Genomic DNA, 22770 nt, shown 5'->3' on the forward strand with positions numbered 1-22770 from the left:
GTTCTTGACATCTTCACAAAGCTGTATCAGCTGTTCTTGCCTTCCGACGTCACAGACAATTCCTGTGGAGCAGTGGACATAACCTCAAGACTCCAAAGTAATGTTTCTCTCATGTTGACAAATGATCTAAATCGGTTTTAAAATGTTTTATTCTCCTCATAGATTTGAACGTATGATACGATGTACCAAAGGAGAATGAACCCGGTTGTTGTCCTCAGCAACGCAGTTCAGCAACACGGACTTCGTTTGCCCGCTCTCTGCGGCCACGCGCGCAAACCTCATCCCCTCCACACCTCCCTAACGCTCCGCCTCTACGCCTTCTTACGTGAAGCAGGCTTTAGTAGAACTACTACTGTGCTTTGATGTTTTTCGTGTTAAGTGTTGTCAGATATTAAGTGATTATTGTGAAGGACACGGAGACGGACGTATGCCTGGGAGACATTATCAGCATGTGGCAGTTTGAGAGGGGCCTCAATGTGGGATCCCATTTTGCTGGCTGGTCGAATCGTAGCATTGTATGTCGCCTCATTGCATTCTGCTTTCAGGGGCTTCCAGGTGCTCCCTACAGAATGCATATCACCTGCCTTTCTTCCTGTATCTCCCCTTTCTTCTTTTTTGTCCCTTATTTAGCCTTCATTGACCTTTGATAGAGCTTGGTTTTTTCTTCCCCCTTGATTTTGCACGGTAAGCAGTCTCTGACCTACAGTCATGTAGACCTGTGTTCGAGAAAAAAGCATTGATGACCTACTAATTTCGTCCTTTCAATTATCCAACCAACGAATTACAGCTTGTCTCAGGACAGGATGCAACAGTATTGACACCCTTCCCAACCAAACCAATGCCTGCATCCAGGCCAGACGCAGTGTAACGACACACTGCTAAACAGGCTCATACTGCCAAGTTCATTGTAAATTTTACTCGATTTTGTAATCGTATGTCTCAAACTGGAATTTTTCATTCCATTTCCATCTTTCCTTCAGAGTGCTTCACTTACTCCAAAAGGCAGTGTGTTTCATATGGTGTTTTAATATTAAAGCATTCGCCTCACAATTAGTCAAGTCTTCGTCCTTGGTTATCTTTAAGTTGCGTAGAAATAAGAGGCCTATTCGGAAAGTAAGGTCCAATAGGTTGAGAAATCAACCTTTGTACAGATGTTACAGTGTCTGTAGTATGCCTATCGATCGCATCACCTCGCTCTCTTCAGTTATGAGCATACAGTGAGCATGTAAAGATCCTTAGAACAATGTTCACCGCCAAGTATGGGTGCCTGCTGCATGGTTTCGCTTGATTTCATGCAACCCCACAAGACGTACCTGTCACGCATTTCCTTCTTGACAATTCTTGGCTGTTCACTGCAAGGGCAATGAGAATCACCCAGCATATAGCCCAGACTTGACTCCCTCTGATGTTCATATCTCCTCACATGAACTGCTGGCTTTGAAGACATTTTGGTACAGACAAGCGTTGATAAATGGCGGAAAGCACAGGCGGCTGCCTTCTATGATGATATTGGAAAGTTAGTTCAACGCTATGGAAAAAAGTCTAAATCGGAGCAGTGACTATGTAGGAAGTAACTGGAAGGTAAAGCAAACTTGCAAATAAAACATTTTCAATTTTAAAGTTTGCGACTGATCGGACCTTACTTGACAATTACCCCTCGGAAAAACTACATGGGAATCACGAATATTTGTTGACGTGGCTGATTTCCGAGGGTTTTAGGAGATGACGGTGAAGCAGACACGTCTTTCTGAATCATAAACCTAGTGAGACTGTCACCGTCTTCCCCAAACTTGAGTATACTTCGTGTTGCAGTAATGTAGAACTTCATCGTTGAAGCATTATGGATATGTAAGACGCATATGGGTAAGACTGCAAAATCTAAAATGGGTTCTGCACGCACTCTGTTCGTATTAGAATCGTCCTAATAGTCGTCACTCATCAACTGTTACTTCTTTTGATCAGTAATTTTCATCACTCTTGATTTCCAAAGTTGCATTAACCCGACTCATTAATATTTTTTAATCGTTATTTATCAGAACATGGACCCGTAGCATCTATAAGTGGTCGCTCAAAGCATTATGAGGGATTTCCACAGGCTTTTTTGAATGCTCTATTGACTCGCATGCTTTATTAGGCGTCAGATGTCTGTCGGAAATCGCTAAGGCGATAGTGTGCGCTCCTCTGCCGTGGCTGCTTTTGCACTTCCTAAATTTTCATCAGGAACAGCACGGAACAGCGTAGCCTCAGCATAAGCTTTTCAAAATTTTCTGAGTGTTTCTGTGGCAGTTTTTTTGTAACTAACAAAAACCTCACTGTTCAAAATATTTCTCAAATTTGATACTTTGCACTTAATAACACCTCAAGTCTATTCTCACAGATTGCGGAGAAAAATATGCTTCGGATGATGCGAGAGAACGCAGGTAGGAGATGAAACAGGGTTTAACTGCTTTCTAGTGTCATTAGACGTGCTTCTGCTTCCTAGAAACGTATCTTGCGAAAACAGTGAAGAGTAAAGGGGAAAATGAACAACGGGTAACTGGTTGGTTGATTACAAATTTAATGGGCCAGAATACAGTCCACAATAGCTAGAATGTTTACTGGTGTTCTACTTGAGTCACTTCTTTCAATAATTCCTCCACCGAAAAACCAAAAATCGTACTGTGGTTCGGATCACAAGCCGGAAGTAGATTGTATTGAAAGTAGTGCGTATCCAATAAAGCACTGATAATAAAATAGAGTTCAGTTTTACAGTTTCTAGAGGCATACGTTTGAGACCCACTCCGCCTTATTGCCCGTGATTGGCATGAGAGACAAATCAATCTCTTACTGTCTCGGCATATCTTAGCTGTGGTACAGCGGAATATTTCGTAATAAGATTTAAATTCCACGGCGTGGAAGCTGAAGACGTATCTCTGTTACTCTTAATGTGTATTTCGTGTTGAGATCCAGATAACACTGTAAATTCCTTATCAAAGTCAAATGAAAGTTTCGTTCACGTAAATTCGGTGACCTCGGCTAACAAAAAGAAGCAAGTCGAGAGTTTGTCCCGTGAATATCACAGGCGGAGCATTAGGCCCAGCTGCCGCGTATTGGTAATAATTCAACTGTCTGTTTTAAAAGGAAAGCATCCCAGCATTCACCTTTAACGGTTTACGGAAATGATGAAAAAAAAGATTTGTAGAGAGAGAGAGAGAGAGAGAGAGAGAGAGAGAGAGAGAGAGAGAGAGGGGGGGGGGGGGTGGGGTGGGAGGGAGGGAGGGAATCTTACTCCTACCGAATGCTCGATCAGTCCACGGTCGGACTGCGCGTGACCACATATTGGAGAAAACTCTACTCGGTAGTCGGTCCGGGAACTATTCTTTCCCATGATAGTTGACTTTCTTCAGCTCTTCACAACACATTAAATATGGAAAACACACAGGCACCAAACGTCCCAAGTATGTAACGATCACTTGAACAGTTTGTGCTACGTGAAATGAAGTGCGCATAACCGTTACATTCGATGAAATAGACAATAAAACAATGGTTGTGAACTTGAGATGTACAACGCGACTAGACGTAATCAAGAGGGCTATCAGACTTACCATAAAAGAAAGAATTTCATGTGGTCTGCGGGCACGTTCTGTTGCTGTATATTTCCCGTGATTCATATATTTTCTCACGCTATTTAGAATATATTTCTAAATAATTGTGTAATTCAGTAGCTGTAACACTCGCTTTCTCTTTAATAGCTGCATCGATCCATTTGGGATTTTTTTTCCTTGCGTACCTACATCGTTTGCAGTCTTCATCTACCTATTTTATATAATTGCCTCTTTTGTCTATGTAATTTACATTTACTAAGACGCCGAATTTATTGCTTAGTTTAATCTTGTATTGCTCCCTTCTCTTAAATAAAGTCGATGTAATCAATATTTGTCTTTCTTGCCGAGTGAGTCTGTCTACATCTTTTTATCCGTTGCAACTAAAAGTGGTATAGCATCATAGCATTCCGTGCAATTTATTATTTGATTATACAAGGTGTAACTAAGTATTGCAAAACTTTCAGGAAACATTCTCATACAAACAGGAATAAATTGTTTTATATTGATTTGTGTACGGGAACGCTTTGCCTACTTCCCTCCATAATTACATTAAGCACGGGTAAAACACAGAAACAGAACTTAGCAGTATTATATGAAACGTTTTCTTACATGGGATGTTCAAAAGGCCCCCCCCCCCTCCGATTAAGTTTTGTTATAACGTACAGTAAGTTGTAATTTTTAGGTTCACCGCCAGTATTTGTTCCAATTCAACGGAGGTAATGTGAACATGTGACCCACTTCATTGCTTGTGCTGTTATCCGACGAACCCCATTCCTCTATTAGCATCAAGCACGTAGCATCAACTGTTCAGTGTTAATCATGGATTTGGTTTCGGGTGCATTGAAGTGGAAATGTACTCAAATGTGGAGTTTGAAGATGCCCATTTGCTGTACGGATTGGCAGATGGTAGTGGCCGTGACGCTCAGCGTTTGTATCAGAGATTTCCAGGACGATGGTTTTCCGAGAGGACAACGTTAGAAGCAATTCATTGCCGTCTTGGGCGCAAGATGTGGACCAATTCCTTGGGCTCCACTCTCTCCGCACCTAAACCCGCTAGATTTCTATTTGTTGGGGCATTCGGAAGCTCTTGGGTACGGAATCCTGGTACTAGATGTACAGAGGCTTTGCGTCCGTATTGTGGAAGGCTGTGACACGATACCCAATTCTCCAGGGATACATCAGGAATTTAATGCGACACTGGGATGATGAATGTATCCTTGCTGACGGACAGTATTTTGATCATTTCATTTAAGAAGTGTTCCCTACTGTGCTGACACGTTCCTTTCCTGAGTATTTCCCATGATTGTGTTGTTGAGTTGTACGTAGAAACTCAGCTTTAACAAGAAAATAAAGCACTTCCCGACCTACGTCCCTGTCACATATTTCCTTTCTCTGAGTGAGGAATGTTACTTGGCAGCGTGGCCATACCATTTTGTTATGCCCTGTATGAATACCCGCCATATGTCAACTGTTTATCACAATCTTAAGAGATAAGAAGTGAAGTAAATGTCCAATGTGTAAATAAACGTTTATTTATATATTTTTGAATACGTACACACTGTAAACAAATTGCAAGGAAAAATCTTTAACAAACTCATAGTAATATTAATCAGAAAAATTGATCATATGATGAAGTTTCCCTTGCAGATGCAAGAACAATGTTCATAAAAACATAAAACTTCCCGTGTAAGGAATACGGCAATCTTATGTCCATTCTACAGTAATTAATTGGTTACTCCCTTTGCTATATTAAAGGTGATGGAGAAAGCGAGTCTGACTAGACATTAATTAAAATTGAGGTCCGCCGAAATGAGTGGTTGATTATTCGTTGCGGTCTTCAGTCCAAAGATTGGATTAATGAAGCTCTCCACTCCACTACAGTCTGTCCTACGTAAGTCTCTTCATCTTTGCATCATTTATGCAACCTACATCCATTCGTAACTGCTTAGTGTGTTCAAACCTTGATCTACTCTTATCATTCCCCTCCATTACCGAACTGACGATTCCTTGGTATCTCAAGATGTGTCCCAGCAACCGATCCCTTCTTTTAGTGAAGGTGAGCCCCAAATTTCTTTCCTTCTCAATTCTGTTCCGTACCACCTCATTAGTTACGCGATTTAAACCATCTAATCTTCGGCATTCTTGTGTAACACTATATCTCAAAAGCGTCCATTCTCTTATCTGAACTGCTTATTGTCGAATTTACACTTCCGTACAAGGCTACACTCCAGACAAATAATTTCAGAAGAGACTTCCTAGTGCTTAAATATTCTATGCAAACAAATTTGTCTTCATATTACTAAGACTACATTTTATACTCTAATTCAGTCATCGTCGCGTCTTTTCAAGCTCAAATTATAAAACTTCGAATACTTTCGCTGTCCCACTTCCTCAGCGTCACCTAATTTAATCTGGCTATAGTCCAGTGCCATTGTTTAACTTTTGATGTTCATCTGATAACCTCTCTTCAAGAAACTGTCCATTTTGTTCAACTGCTCATGCAATCCTTGTGTCGCACTGACAAAATTACAATGTCAGCCAACCTCAACGATTTAATTTCTCTTTTCCGACCTTTAATTTCCTTTCTATATTTGTTCTTGGTTTTCTTTATAGCCTTCTGTCCCCAGCTCGTGGCCTAGTGGGTTGTGTTGTTGCCTCTGTATCAGGGGGTCCCGGGTTCGATTCCCTCCCAGGTCGGGGATTTTCTCCGCCCTGGATGGGTGTTTGTTTTATCATCATCCATTATCACCACCACCATCATCATTGGAAATGGAAAGATTTGGAACTTGTACGGGCGCTGATGACAACGATGTTGAGCAGCCAACAAACCATCATCGTCATTTGTAACCTTCTAGAAGTTAAAATTGAAAAACAATGGGGATTGATCGTAAACTGTCGCAGTTCTCAACGAATGCATCTTTCATTCCTTTAGACTCTTATAACTGTTGCCTGGTTTTTGTACAAGCTGTAGCTAATCTTTCGCTCTCTGTATCTTATTGCAACTACTTCAGCTTTTCAGAGAATTTATTGCATTCAGCAAACTCATAAGCTAAAATATGAAGACTTTTCACGCTCTCCGTTTACTGCTAAGTAAGATTATTCTTACGTCACATCGTTCCCAGCACAACCCGACACTCCCGGCCGTGTTTGCGATTTCTTACCCTCGCAGCACTTATCCTAGATCGTAAAACACGCACACGCACGCATGCGTACGTTTGTTGCACTTTCTCTTCTTTCATAGCGAAGTTTACATGGGACCCTCTTCTCACATTATCCCCAACCCCATTTCAAGGAGTGCTAGCTTTGTTCCTTCTCACGGTGCTAAGACTGACTCCTCCCAGGCCCCAACTAATATGAGAGAACGTTCCAAATTCTTGCAAATAGTCAGTCGGTTCTCAAGCTGTGACAAGACACGCTCCACCGAATATGAGCACACAAATGTTTTATTATTCATTTACAGCTACCGAATTAGACTACTCCCAAGCTATATTACCTGCACAAAGCTTATATTCCTTCTACGAAAATTGCTTAACTCTCTGCCCACAAGCAATACTATTCTTGAAGAATCAAGTTAGCCAAGATTGCTAGCAATCCTTCTTGTTACTATGACCGAATTCGACAGATCTAGACTGTCATCGGATCTTGTAAAATTACTTGTACGTGCTTGTTGCAATACTGAAAGTAATATAGTGATGTTGCGTCAAATAAAACGTGGCAGGGAACATTATCTTGTCACAAATAACACACAATTAAAACATACAGCAATACGCTGTACTGATCCCCAGCGCCGGCCGAAGTGGCCGTGCGGTTATAGGCGCTGCAGTCTGGAACCGCGAGACCGCTACGGTCGCAGGTTCGAATCCTGCCTCGGGCATGGATGTGTGTGATGTCCTTAGGTTAGTTAGGTTTAAGTAGTTCTAAGTTCTAGGGGACTGATGACCTCAGCAGTTGAGTCCCATAGTGCTCAGAGCCATTTGAACCATTTGATCCCCAGCATACACAGTGCGTTAGTTCAACGGTAAAGGTTAGTATTTAGTTGCGTGCGGTTTGTGAGGGGAGACAGATTTAGCAACAAAGACGAAAACAAAGCCTGCGCCCCCCCCCCCTTCCCACACACACACACACACACACACACACACACACACACACACACACACACACACACGAGCAGTTGTTTGAAACCTGTTTAACGGCGTAAACTTGTTACGAGTGGCACTCGCGTAATGCTGCATGCATGAAATCACCTGTTGCTTGGCTGCTTGCCGGTGCTGCAGCAGTTCCGAGCACTGCCGTGGGAAGTAATTTCCATCCGGCAATAAATAAGCAACATGCAAAAAGGTTGCTCTAGAGGAGCTTCAGGTACGACAAGAATACCGACATTTCCTACTTCGGAGTAACCTCATGTTCCTGCAGTTAATAAAAGTGACAACGACTGGGTTATTTCCAGTGTGTGACAAACGCACTGATTTTATTTTGAGCGTCACAACTGAGACGCTGTAAAAGTAAGCATAGTGCACCTTCTAACTGATCGATAAGTGTCTCGTGAGAACATGATAAAGGCTGGGGCGGCTCGACGCAGTTGACAACCTATATGGACGTGCAGTTTTCGTGGTGTCCGTAAGCCACTCTCCACTAACGGTGGGTTCGTTCACAAGACTGTAGCATCAGTGTTTCTATCCGCAGTAATAACTAGGAAAATCATACTGTAGTGGTTGGTAGTTTCATCATCCTATAAATAAATACCGAAAATTCTCCCAAGCGGTTTCCATTCCTTACGGTATTACCGTTATTTTAAATTCTTGAAACAAAAATCATGTTTCGTAACGATTGCGAAATGAGATTTTAAAAATTAGTGTTTCCCTTGGAATTGTTCTGAGAGAGGTTGTCACGTCTTGATCTTCATCCATAGATAATGCATGCGGCGCCACTGAAGAGGCAAATTCATATAAGAAAGGGCATCTCGCGCATGTGTTAATGCTTCTGATTAAGTGCAGTTTATCGGTTCTAAATTTTTATTAGCGGATGAAAATGTTATGAGGAGCAAAACAGTGATATTTTTCGTTTAGATTATTATTATTATTATTATTATTATTATTATTGATGCTGGGGGAGATTACTCAGAAATCAAATTTATAGCATTTATTAGCCGTTATGCTACAAGCTAAAAACGAAACACTTGCTGTCTTTGTGCTCTCTGTCCTTATTTGCAACACATTTTGCCAGCTGGAAATGATCATCCGGTCCGAGACTTGTCTAACGTCGATACTAGTATCCGTTATACATATATAATCTCGCTGAAATTACCTTGTTTCTGTTACTGTAGAGGCTAGTAGTCTGGCCCCAATAGAAAGGAAAATCTCATCCCAGACGAGCCAATCGCGACCGACCAACCGCCGTGTCGTCCTTTGCCAATGACGTCATTTGGACGTGGTGTGGAGTAATGGGGTCAGAACACTGCTCTCTGTTGTCGGCTTTCTTCTCCTGGGAGCCTCTACTTCTTTGTCAAGTAGCTGGCCGGCCGCAGTGGCCGAGCTATTCTAGCCACTACAGTCTGGAACCGCGCGACCGCTACGCTCACCAACCTACCACGCAACAGCCTCATTAATTTTCGTTATGTGGGGTTTTTAATGCACGCAGAGTACTTGGGGAGAGCCCACCACATCCTAGTGAGGCGTTGAGCGGCCACACACTTATCAAATGAACGCGAGACAGTATGTACTGCAGCAATGCTCGGATGTGGTCCCGCGCTAACCTGACACACTTCACCACGACTCTGATGGCTTCATCACGGTCTCAGGCCAACCACCACGGCAGCCTGTCACCTGACTGAGACGAGTGCTGCTTCCGATCAAGGAGAGGGAGCGTACTCTGCGACGGCGAAGACGCTGACCACCTTCAATAAAAATCTCGTAGCCGTTGGGTGTCGAGAGTCAAATTTCGCCGAATTATTGATAACAGGGAGAAATCGTGTAGATTTTTATTCTAATGACCTCAAAGGCGAAAGCTGCTATTTTTTTTTTTATGTATAAGAGGGTTGTCAACATTGCGTTTTGATATTGGGCCCGTGCGTAATCGTTAGAAATCACACTTGTGCTTTATGGTTTCATCAGATTACACTTAATCTTCTGCGAGAAGACTGAACTGTGGAGATCAGGCTATCCAGAGCTAGATGTTATTGGTCCGCTGTCGTTACAAATTTTCAGTCACTACGACAGGCATTTCGTTGTTGGGATGGACAGCTGCAGTCGTGTTAACATTGTCACTTTCGTAACATAAGTAGAAACAGCGCTGTGCCTCCCATAACTGTGACGTTCGGTTGGTACTACTACTACTACTACTTCTTCTTCTTCTTCTTCTTCTTCTTCTTCTTCTTCTTCTTCGGAGGTTGGTCGTGTCCTGTACGAGCCGAAATGTCACGGTACGACAAATCAGTTTCCTGGAGACCAGACATTCCGCCCCGTTCGAACTCTCAGATGATATTGCGCCCTTTGACCCCTACGAAGCATCTCGCAAATTGCTAACACGTTTCCATTTATTTTGACAACTGCACCGATTGAGCTCCGCGTAACGACGACCTGTTCGGGCGCACAAAAGGACACTGTTTGGCCTCTGTGTTCGCCATCTACTTACAATGACCAGACCGAGACTCGAACTCGGGACACACAGTTTTAATCTGCCAGGAAGTTTCATATCAGCGCACACTCCGCTGCAGAGTGAAAATCTCATTCTGGAAACATCGCCCAAGGGTGTGGCTAAGCCATTTCTCCGCAATATCCTTTCTTTCAGGAGCGCTAGTTCTGCAAGGTTCGCAGGAGAGCTTCTGTAAAGTTTGGAAGGTAGGAGACGAGGTACTGGCAGAAGTAAAGCTGCGAGGACGGGACGTCAGTCGTGCTTGGGTAGCCCAGTTGGTAGAGCACTTGCCCGCGAAAGGCAAAGGTCCCGAGTTCGAGTCTCGGTCCGGCACACAGTTTTAATCTGCCAGAGTGTTTCGTATTTGGTACTGGACAGGCTTTCACCTCCGTTGGCTGAAAATTCGTCTGAACGTAAAAAGCAGCTCTTCACCACGCTATGTACGGTAATATGGCGGTTTCACTTTCTCTGCGTATGCTTCTGGGAACGATCAAGACCGTTTCTGGCTATCCCCCAGGAACCACTAGTATTATGCACAGCTGTGAGAAGGGACCTTCCGACACCCCGGCCTGGGATCGCCGTTTGCTCCGCCAGCCTTATCACACAGCTCCTTGTGGACTTCTGAGAAATTTTCCAAAGAATCCGCCCCTTGGTCAACCGACGTCCTAAGCTTGTAGTTGGCCTTTCATACCATGTTCAAGCAATGGATAATACAGGGTGAGTCAAAAGTCCTTGGACACCTTCATAAGTTGGAAGATTAAATGGAAAATTGAAATATGGCGATGGGAACAGTTTTGATGTGGTGCCACAACTTTTGGAGTGTATTTCATTCATGGCCGCCATCTTGAAATCCGCCATTTTGGATTCGTCCTTTTTTTTTTAAATGGGAAGGGGGGTGTATGACACATCAAATAACACTCGCTTGATCTCTGGAATTTAGTGGTATAATTTGTTTTTGTCTATCTTGTACAGTTTAGAGGTTATTAATGTTCAAAGTTGGGAAATTTACCTTCATACCGACTGCCACAACCCATGTTCTACGTGTTGTGCATCCCGTGCAATGCACAACTGTAGTTGCCGCAACCACATTAACAAGTTCTAAACTGTACAAGAGAGACAAAACAAATTACACCACTCAATTCCAGAGCTCAAATGAGTGTTATTTGTTGTCATACACTCCCCCTTCCCATTAAAAATAAAGACTTGAATCCAAAATGGCGGATTTCAAGATGGCGGCCGGCCATGAATGACATTAACTACAAAAGTTGCGTCCCCACACCAAACCTATGTTCCCATCATCACATTTCAATCTTCCCTTTAATCTTCCAACTTATGAAGGTGTCCAAGGACTTTTGACCCGCCCTGTATAACGAGCTCAATACTTCAGGTTTCATTAGTCCTGTTCCCCATCCAGAAAATTTCGGATAATACAGCAGCAATAACTAATTGTACGGTCACTTAGCGACATATGACTAACCAGTTATGTCATATGGTCCGACTGTTGTACTCATCCTCCGAATTTGGAGTCGTACTCCTCCTGGGCATAGCAAATTTCATAAACAGTAGTGCTGACTTAAAACTAAGCTAGCACACGTGTTTGCAAGTCAGATCAACGAGAGAGACTTCTGTTTGTAAAACCTGTCGCACTACTCACTCAATTAGTTTCTCTCTTTCGATATCATTTTCAGTTGTTTACATAACGGAGCTCCCACGGAAATTTTACACATTTCATTAATTTAAAATTTTGCACATTGGGCTGCACACATTAGCAGTCAGAAGCCGTGCTAAATGTGGAAACGGTTAATGAAGAGTTGTCTACTGTTTTTTTTCCAGATGTGGTGTACGACTCGATCCTGGAGAACAAGAACAAGACGAAGAGCTACTGGGAGCAGCGCATGCTATGCGTGGCAGATGGCGAGTGCGCGCCCAAGGTGGTGGACGCGGTGGCAAAGTCGCCGGCCGTGGCCAAGATCGCGATGGAGCTGCGCGAGATGAGAGAGCGCGAGGAGGAACTGCGGCGCGCGAGGCTCGCCCTCCAGCTGCCGCTGCCGCTCACAGACAGCTGCTCAGAGTACGGCAGCGAGGACAGGTACCAGCTCTGCCTCGATACTTCCAACCTCTCACCTGTCATCGCCACTTATTTATTCGAGACTACAAAGTAAAGGCCACACATTTCAGTCTTTCTGCGTTAGGCTTCGGTTGGGTCTTCGTAAAATAGTTTTTCAGTGGAAAAAACATTTGTGTAATACTCTGTAACATCTAATATTAAACGATCAATTTTTTGCCTATTACGCCATCATAAAGTACAAAGGTAAGCGTGTGTGATTTGACACGTTCTTTCAATCGGGATAATACTGGGTGATTATACAGGGTGTCCACTAAGAGACTCCAACATTTGAACTCATAAAATCTGAGAGGAAACACAATTTATTGACGAACAAATACAGGGAAATCATACAGCAGCTCATCAAGTTTTCATACACAGGTGGAAGGTTTAGTACACACGAACATGGGTGCCACGGGTAGCGCGAAGAATATAAAGTCTATAATCGATTTCGTGCCATGTGTTGCGGAGCATCTGTTCTGACAGAGTTGATGACAATTCTTATGCGCTGTTTCTAGTCTTGCAGGTCCTTTACTGGTGTAGCGTATACCCCGTCTTTCACATAACCCCACAAGAAAAAATCGAGGGGGATTATGTCGGGCGAACGTGGCGGCCAAGGAATTGGACCTCCACGGCCAATCCATCGTTGCGGGAATGTGTCATTTAAAAATTTTCGGACATCAAGGCTCCAATGGGGTGGTGCACCGTCCTGTTGAAGCATCAAATTTGGCTGCAGGTCTGTTATCTGTGGCGCGACAAATTATTCCAACATGTTCAGGTAGATGGTTCCATCCACAGTCTGCTCCTGAAAGAAAAACGGCCCAACAATGCGATTTATCATCAAAGCACACCACACATTAACTTTCGGACTGTCGCACATGTGTTCCCTAGGTGCGTGTGGATTTTCGGATCCCTAGATGCGCACATTGTGATGATTGACAGCCCCTGACACGTGAAAGGTTGCCTCGTCAGTAAACATCACGCGTGATAAAAATGTCTCGTCCGCGGCAATGCGATCTAACATGACACATGCAAATTCTTCTCGCTTTGGTCGATCATCAGGCTCGATTTCTTGCACAACCTGCACTTTATATGCGTACAAACGTAATCGCTGATGAAGCACTTCGTGACTGTTGAACGTTTCATACGAAGTTCTCGTGCTGCCTGTCGCACTGACTTCTATGGACTTTGTTCGAATGACCGCCGCAGTTGTTCCACATGATGTTCGCTGATCCCAGGCTTACCACCACCGTGCCCTTTCGCAACACTCCCAGTAGCCAAAACCTGATCACACCACTTCTTTATAGTCTTGAACGACGGGGGTGCTTTGTTGTAAACTCGACGAAAGTTTCTTTGCACTTGGGTCGCCGATTTTGTCTCTGCATACCACCAGACCACTTGGGCACGCTCCTTCATATCCTCCATTTTGCTAAAACAATTGATTGCAGCTCCACTACGGCCAATTGGCGTATCAAATTTGCACAAACTTATTGAGTTGCTCTGTCTGCCCCTTCAGGATTCACAGGTCCACCAATCTGAAATGAGAAAGATATAGGATATTAAAATGTTGGAGTCTCATTGTGGACACCCTGTAATTAAACTGCCGCTACTTGAGAGGGTCCCCATTAAAAACGAGTGATCGTAGGACAATGTAACTTGTGGAATAATTTGTAACGACGTGCGGGAGAAAAATAACGAATAAACCATTGAAACCAGAATGAGATTTTCACTCTGCAGCGGAGTGTGCGCTGATATGAAACTTCCTGGCGGATTAAAACTGTGTGCCGGACCGAGACTCGAACTCGGGACCTTTGCCTTTCGCGGGCAAGTGCTCTACCATCTGAGCTACCGAAGCACGACTCACGCCCGGTCCTCACAGCTTTACTCCTGCCAGTATCTCGTCTCCTACCTTCCAAACTTTACAGAAGCTCTCCTGCGAACCTTGCAGAACTAGCACTCCTGAAAGAAAGGATACTGCGGAGACAAGTCTCGGTCGGGCACACAGTTTTAATCTGCCAGGAAGTTTCATATCAGCGCACACTCCGCTGCAGAGTGAAAATCTCATTCTGGAAACATCCCCCAGGCTGTGGCTAAGCCATGTCTCCGCAGTGTCCTTTCTTTCAGGAGTGCTAGTTCTGCAAGGTTCGCAGGAGAGCTTCTGTAAAGTTTGGAAGGTAGGAGACGAGATACTGGCAGGAGTAAAGCTGTGAGGACGGGGCGTGAGTCGTGCTTCGGTAGCTCAGATGGTAGAGCACTTGCCCGCGAAAGGCAAACGTCCTGAGTTCGAGTCTCGGTCGGGCACACAGTTTTAATCTGCCAGGAAGTTTCAAACCCATTCCGGGTTACAAAAGTTGTTCACTGTGAGGATCATCTGCAGCCACGACTGCCTGTAACGGCACTAAAGATGCCATTTCACAAATATTCGTAGCACTTTTCGAATGGTGGACCATAGAATGCCCTGCTTGAAGATCAAACAATGCGTCCAGTATTCTCACCCATGGCAACAGTAACTACAATAATTTGTGGCGCAATTGGCCGTCGGCCTCTCCCTGGAGCAATTCTCATACAGCCAGTTAATTTGTACTTGGAATGGCACTCTTCAACTCCAGTGCGGAAAGGGGACGTCTCAGTATTCCTTAAATGTGTCGGAGTTTATGAAGAGCAGCAGCACTATTGCTGTTGAAACTTCCTGGTAGATTAAAATTGTGCGCCGTACCGAGATTCGAACTCGGGACCTTTGTCTTTCGGGGCAAGTGGTCAACCAACTTTATTTTTTATAATTTTGTTCGGCATTGTTCGTTTCTTGTGGTCTGGGTGGACGTCACATGATATCTGTTAAAGTTGATCGTGGATTCCTTCACTCAGTTTTTTTATTGCAGAGGACAATCGGCCCTCTGACCGAACACGCTGAGCTACTGTGCCGGCACGCTACTCAGTCACCATGAACGTAATTTCAACTTTGCTTCGCGTTAACTACGAAAGAATGATGTCAGTGCAGCGGCGTAACTGTCGTAGGACAAACTTTTACACTGCTGCGCCCGCCATCATCTCCCCTCCCCCTCTACCAAGCTGACATTTCTTCAGTTTCTGTTCCATCCTCATAGTTAGTTAGGTTTTATATTCCTCTGAGGTCAACAGGACTGCACAATGAGGTAAAAGGTTGCACGGAAATAACTTTTTCTATGATACTATTCAAGACATGAAACACGCGTCTTTAGTCACTCCCATCAGTAGTACCTTCCGATCCATTCACTTCCTTTCATTCTACTTTTTCTCGCCCTACTACGCCCTGCCTCTTATCCTTGCCTCTTGTCCTTTCCTTTTGCCCTTCGACTTTTTCGCCACTCATAAAACATCTTCCCTAAGGAAATGGCGCCGTACGCTAGCTGGGCTAATTATTCGTTACCTATTGCTTCGTGTACAACCAGTGAATCTAAATTAGCACTGCCGGAGAAAGTATCATAATGCGTCTTGTCCTCAGCTGTCTACCCTTAGTAACCTGATACACTCAAAGATACCTTTTTCAGGAGCCCGAAATGTGAGAGCTGCAGACTGTTCGCAGAGCAATTACATTTTACGGCAGAAATTCTCATCTCACCTGTTTGATTTTATAGTTTATAACCGTAACAATACTCTTCTCACCTCCTCTCAGGGGGCTTGCGACTCTTTCGTTCGTGTGTGGCAAGCAGAGGGTCCCAGGCTATTACAGCACCTACTTCCTTTTTTTGTGCTGCAATCTCCCATCTCTGCCGGCCGGAGGGGCCGAGCGGTTCTAGGCGCTTCAGTCTGGAACCGCGCGACCGCTACGGTCGCAGGTTCGAATCCTGCCTCGGGCATGGATGTGTGTGATGTCCTTAGGTTAGTTAGGTTTAAGTAGTTCTAAGTTATAGGCGACTGATGACCTCAGAAGTTAGGTCGCATAGTGCTCAGAGCCATTTGAACCATTTTCTCCCATCTGACTACGCTTACCTCTTTCTTTGGCATGGTGGCAGTCTATGATGTTTATCCAGCTATTTTCCTAGTTACTGTTTTCTTTCGTCGACGTCTTCATTAATTTCATTTAAATCATCTTCCGGTCAGTTATAGTTAGTTTAGTTAGTTACGTGTTCCATTGACCAATCTCACGGTAACCGTTATGATGTGGAACGCGTCAAGTACATAAGAAGAGCATACATGAATGAAGGTTTTTTTTTATTTAAAGCTTAAAGATTTTATTACCTATCCCGGTCCCTTAAATGGCACAAAATGCATATGTTACACCTACAAATTTATTTATTCCTATTCAAGAATTCATCTATGGTATAAAAGGAGTGCTCAAGGAGATATGATTCCAGTTTATTTTTAAAACTGTTGCTACTGTCTGTTAGACATTTTATTTCTTCTGGTAATTTATCGAAAAGTTTTGCAGCAGCATATTTTACTCCTTTCTGTGCCAGATAGGTTAAGTAGAGGATAGTGTAAGTCTTCCTTTCTTCTCATATACACACACATCAAAAAAGGTTTTGCGTCACCTCGTCACCTCGGTTCCGAGAGTTCCGGAACCGGCACAGAAAATTGGAATAGAGATAAACATAAACATCATTTACGCCATTTTTATTGCTTATGAGAACCACACATTGCATGTTGTACCACCACCATACAGCGAGACCTTCTGAGGTGGTGGTCCAGATTGCTATACACACCGGTGCCTTTAATACTCAGAAGCATGTCCTCTTGCATTGATGCATGCCTGTATTTATCGTGGAATACATCCACAAGTTAACCAAAGCATTGTTGGTCCAGATTGTCCCATTCCTCAACGGCGACTCGGCCTAGATCCCTCAGAGTGGTTGGTGGGTCACGTCGTCCATAAACAGCACTTTTCAATCTATCCCAGGCATGTTCGATAGGGTACATGTCTGGAGAACATGCTGACCACTCTATTCGAGCGACGTCGTTATCCTGAAGAAAGTCATTTAAAAGATGCTCACGATGGGGGCGCTAATTGTCGTCCATGAAGACGAATGCCTCGTCAATATGCTGCCGATATGGTTGCACTATCGGTCTTAGGATGGCATTCACGTATCGTACAGCCGTTATGGCGTCTTCCATGACCACCAGCGGCGTACGTCGGCCCCACATAATGCCACCCCAAAACAGCAGGGAACCTCCACCTTGCTGCACTCGCTGGACAGTGTGTCTAAGGCGTTCAACCTGACCGGGTTGCCTCCAAACACGTCTCTGACGACTGTCTGGTTGAAGGCAAATGCAACACTCATCGGTGAAGAGAACGTGATGTCAATCCTGAGCGGTCCATTTGGCAAGTTGTTGGGCCGCTCTGCACCTCGCTGCATGGTGTCGTGGTTGCAAAGATGGACCTCGCCATGGACGTCGGGAGTGAAGGTGAAGGTGCGCATCGTGCAGCCTATTGCGCACAGTTTGAGTCGTAACAAGACGTCCTGTGGCTACACGAAAAGCATTATTCAACATGGTGGCGTTGCTGTCAGGGGTCCTCTGAGCTATAATCCGGAGATAGCGGTCATCCACTGCAGTAGTAGCCCTTGGGCGGCCTGAACGAGGCATGTCATCGACAGTTTCTGTCTCTGTGTATTTCCTCCATGCCCGAACAACATCGCTTTGGTTCACTCCGAGATGCCTGGGCGCTTTCCTTGCTGAGAGCCCTTCCTGGCACAAAGTAACAATGCGGACGCGATCGAACCGCGATATTGACCGTGTAGGCATGGTTGAACTACAGACAACATGAGCTGTGCACCTCCTTCCTGGTAGAATGACTAGAAATGATGGGTTGTCTGACCCCTCCGTCTAATTGGCGCTGCTCGTGCATCGTTGTTTACGTCTTTGGGCGGTTTTAGTGACATCTAAGAACAGTCAAAGGGGCTGTGTCTGTGATGCAATATCTACAGTCAATGTCTATCTTCCCGAGTTCTGGGAACTGGGGTGATGCAAAACTTTTTTGATGTGCTTATAATCATGAATGTCGCTGTTTTTTAAACTGGTACATGTTGTTAACAGATTTTACTACTCAGTAAATGTACTGTGACGCTATTGTAAGAATTCCTATCCTTTAAAGATATGCTTAAGAGATGAGCGACTATGAGCCCCACACATTATTCTAACCCCTTTCTCTTGAGCAGTGAATATTTTTTGCCTAAATGTTGAGTTACCCCAAAATATTATTCCGTGTTACATCAGGGACTGAAAGTATGCAAAGTATGTTAGCGTGCTATTATCGGATCCTCAAAATGAGCAATTATTCTGCTTGCAAGCGCTACTAAACGTGGTCTCTTCAACAGAACTAAAATATGAATTTTCCGATTAAGATTCTCACCTATACGCTTGTATCACCAGCAAACAGTGTCAGTTTAGCTTCTTGTTTCAGATAAGGAGGGAGTTGAAATAGTTTTGGTCCACTTCTCGGACTGACCTCCATTATCAATTTTTTTCCGTAGTGTAGCGCGACTGCGGAAGAAAGTTTTACATGGCGCCTACTGTGTTGACGACCCTCTGCGCACAACTTTTGCGTGGACTCATACAAACGATTAAAAATCAATGTGGTAACCAATCCGACGTGGTGGGGTCGTTATCTACCGTTTCGGTAGAGCCCTCTGATAACACAGGGATCTCACTTCTCAGGCTGAGCTGCTAACTCCCCATGTATGCGAAGTAGATGTCTGTCTGTCTCCATGGGGCGTCAAGACGTCATGTAACGGACGTCATATCAAATGACTTGATTGCGGCTGGGTGGCAACTATGTGGAGAGCTCTTTATCGTACTAAGTGGCATAACGGCGGACGTTGTGCACAGGAAATATATCTGATTGAATCAACACAATGGCCGTTCTTATTTGGCCTTCTCAACGTACAGGTCGAGATATTTCAACGCAGATAGTTGCAATTCTACTGCTTTCCCTATCCTGGCTACACAGTGGGAAGATGGACAAGCCAGACGACTGGGAATGAAACAATTTTCTCTGTACAACTGGAGATACTTCATCGGTGAGAAAAATATTTTTGTGGCACTCACAGGACAAATTTGGAAAAGTTGACTCAGTGGGAAATATGTGCAATGGATCACTATTAAGATCCCCTCTGCTACATAGTCTCAAGCTCTTCAGAACTGTGAACAGCTGGGGGACATACCAATGACTACTTCGAATATGGTGCAAAAAGTTGCCTTTCACAGAAACCTCGTATTCCACACTGATGAATAGCTATGAGCTAATCTCGAATGGCGAGATGTAAATTTTGCCCGACTCGCACAAAAAGGTCCCAGGGATAACCACGCAGACATGGGCACTTTCATCTTTGCCTGTGAAAGAATTGTACAGCCAGAAAACAGTTCTGGTGTACAGCTGTCACGCGAAATCCTATGTCCTTCCGCCCATGAGGTGTTTCCAACGTTTATGCTTTGCTCAAGTGTCATACACCTGCACGACAGACCCAAAATGCGGAAAATGTGGATGATTGCACACCTTGTAAACAACCGCCTTTGTATGTCAGTTTTACTAAACACCATCCTCACATTGCCATTACTTAAAAATAAAAAAATGCCAGAATAGAAATCACTTGACTGCCTGTCATATACTGAGCGAAAAGGAAAATGTGAAAGCCTGCTTTCAATCGACGTGATGAGTAGTTACACAAACCCAACGCAGTCACCCCCTCCCTAACCTCATTTTTTTCCAAATCAAGTATCTACCACTGCGCTTAAGTCTTGTGGTTCCTTAACACTGTCTTTGGGAGACAATTCCCATACCTGGCCGGAGAAACAGCTTGCAAAGAGCTGCGGCCTGTGGGTCCCTTACTCGATGATGTCGTCTCACCCACACTGGTCCGTGGACATGACCAGTCCCCCTGATCCCTTCACGCCAAACTAGGGCACTCAGCATGATGATCCAGTGTCTGTAATGGATACTACGGTCACCTGCTGGAAAGCCAACCACTAATTTCCTCTGATTCTGCAGGAATTTCCTCTTACTCCTCCAAGAAACGCACTTCGCTGACGACCATTTCCCCAAAGCTTTACGGTTACTAGGCATTCTGTTGGAATCGTACTTGCCCCAGGAGGGCAAGTAGAGGTGTCTGTATGTGCATTCGCACAGATGTCAGTGAGTGGCTTCCCCTCCATACGACTCTAAAAGCAATAGCAGTCAGAATGCAAACATTCGTAACATTCATTTACCTACAGGCAGGGCACTTACTTCCAGATGACTGCCTTAATCCCACAGCCCCTCTCCCTTTTCTCTCCTACTTATGATGCTGATACGCAGTACCCCTGTGGGGAAGTAACACTTGGTCTGGTAGGGGCCATCTGATTGACCAGCTTCTGTCCTGACTTTATATGATCTCCCTCTCCTCAATGATCGTACTCCTTCCTCCTTCAGTGCCGCTCCTAGCATCTTCTTAGCTATCGATGTGACAGTCTCTTCCCCCAATCTTGTGGATTCAGTCCACTATCTTTGCGGCGGTAATCACATTTCATGTCACTTACTTGTAGCCGTCCAACGGACCAGATACCACGATTCTCTCTTTTTAATAGTCAACTGGAAATTACATACTTTCGCTGTAACCTTCAGCCCCTCTGTCAGATTGCGTCAATGAGGTTGTGAGAGACGTCTCTGATGCAATTGCCCATACTGCTGGAACTACTATTCCTCTTCCTGCAGGCATGCTCCACAACTGGCCAGTTCCCTGGTAAACCGAAGACATTGCAACAGCTGTTCAGGATCGTCATAGGGCCCTGCAGTGTTTCAAGTGGTGTCCTTCACTGGCCGCCTTCCTCACTTTTGAGCGACTCTGCACTAAGCCTCGCTAACCAGTTAAGTCCAATGGGTAGGAATGCTGAAAGCGCTACATCTCTCCTTGGGGACATGCCTCTTCCTGCCAGGGGTGGACCAAGTTCTGTAATCTTCTTCTACGCCAAAGATAAAAAGACTGTTGTGGGTATCGTCCTTCAGGATTATCTTCGTACCGATATGTTGGTTCTTACTGAACACCTGTTTGTCCCACATTGTGAGAATGCCAGCTTCCAATTCTTACCCAGTTACCTTCTTAAGGCAGAAACTACTACTTAAAGACATCCCCCTATACTTCACCCCCTCCCAAGCCTAATTATATAATCATCCTTTCACTGACTGGGAACTACACTCATGCTCATAAATTAAGGATAATTGCAGAATGTGGTGCCACACAACGTGGCACTACACAAAACTGGCGCTAATAGCATAGGCACATAGGGAACACACACGACACAGATCCGCAAGTCCACGGTATTGGTGATAAGTTGAGAAAACCGTCCCGAAACACATGTGCTACAAAACGCCACTGGTTCCTGCCCATGTACCCCGACATCAATATGGGATATGGTCGTCACGCACACCTACTCAGGCCGCACAACGGGTTAGCATACTCTGCATCAGGTGGTCGAGCAGCTGCTGGGGTATAGCCTCCCATTTTTGCACCAGTGCCTATCGGAGCTCCTGAAGTGTCGTCGGGGTTTGAAGACGTGCAGCGATACGTGGACCGAGAGCATTCCAGACGTGCTCGATGGTGTTTAGGTCTGGAGAACAAGCAGGCCACTCCATTCGCCTGACCTCTTCTGTTTCAAGGTACTCCTCCACGATGGCAGCTCGTTGGGGCTGTGCGTCACCATCCATCAGGAGGAAGGTGGGACCCACTGCGCCCCTGAAAAGACGGACATACTGGTGCAAAATGACGTCCCGATACACCTGACTTGTTACAGTTCCTCTGTCAGACATGCAGGGGTGTACGTGCACCAATCATAACCCCACCCCACACCATCAAACCACGACCTCCATACAGGTCCCTTTCAAGGACATTAAGGGGTTGGTACCTGGTTCCTGGTTGACACCAGATGAAAACCCGGTGAGAATCACTCTTCAGACTATACCTGGACTCGTCCGTGAACATAACCTGGGACCACTGTTCCAATGACCATGTACTGTGTTCTTGACACCAGGCTTTACAGGCTCTTCTCTGACCAGGGGTCAGTGGAATGCACCTTGCAGGTCTCCGGGCGAATAAACCATGTCTGTTCAGTCGTCTGTAGACTGTGTGTCTGGAGACAACTGTTCCAGTGGCTGCAGTAAGGTCCCGAACAAGGCTACCTGCAGTACTCCGTGGCCGTCTGCAGGCCCTAATGGTGAGATATCGATCTTCTTGTGGTTTTGTACACTGTGGACGTCCTGTAATGTAGCGCCTGGAGACATTTCCTGTCTGCTGGAATCGTTGCCATAATCTTGAGATCACACTTTGTGGCACACGGAGGGCCCGTGCTACGACCTGCTGTGTTTGACCAGCCTCCAGTCGCCCTAGTATTCTACCCCTCATAACGCCATGAAAGCGGTCTTTGAGCCATTTCCAACACACAGTCACCATTAGCACGTCTGAAAACGTATGCACACTTACTCGCTGCACCGTACTCTGACATGCA

At 44.8% G+C, this 22770-nt stretch overlaps 1 protein-coding gene across 1 annotated transcript in view; it reads left to right on the forward strand.

The window, feature by feature from the left end:
* Window positions 1-22770, forward strand: part of LOC124555640 (neurofilament heavy polypeptide-like) — a 308023-nt gene that overhangs the window by 216418 nt on the left and 68835 nt on the right. The window contains exon 2 of the mRNA XM_047129622.1: window positions 12048-12303. Within this exon, the coding sequence (XP_046985578.1) occupies window positions 12048-12303 (256 nt within the window). The remainder of the gene's footprint in view (window positions 1-12047; window positions 12304-22770) is intronic.

The sequence above is a fragment of the Schistocerca americana genome, chromosome X (assembly GCF_021461395.2).
Source record: "Schistocerca americana isolate TAMUIC-IGC-003095 chromosome X, iqSchAmer2.1, whole genome shotgun sequence".
Lineage (NCBI taxonomy): Eukaryota > Metazoa > Arthropoda > Insecta > Orthoptera > Acrididae > Schistocerca > Schistocerca americana.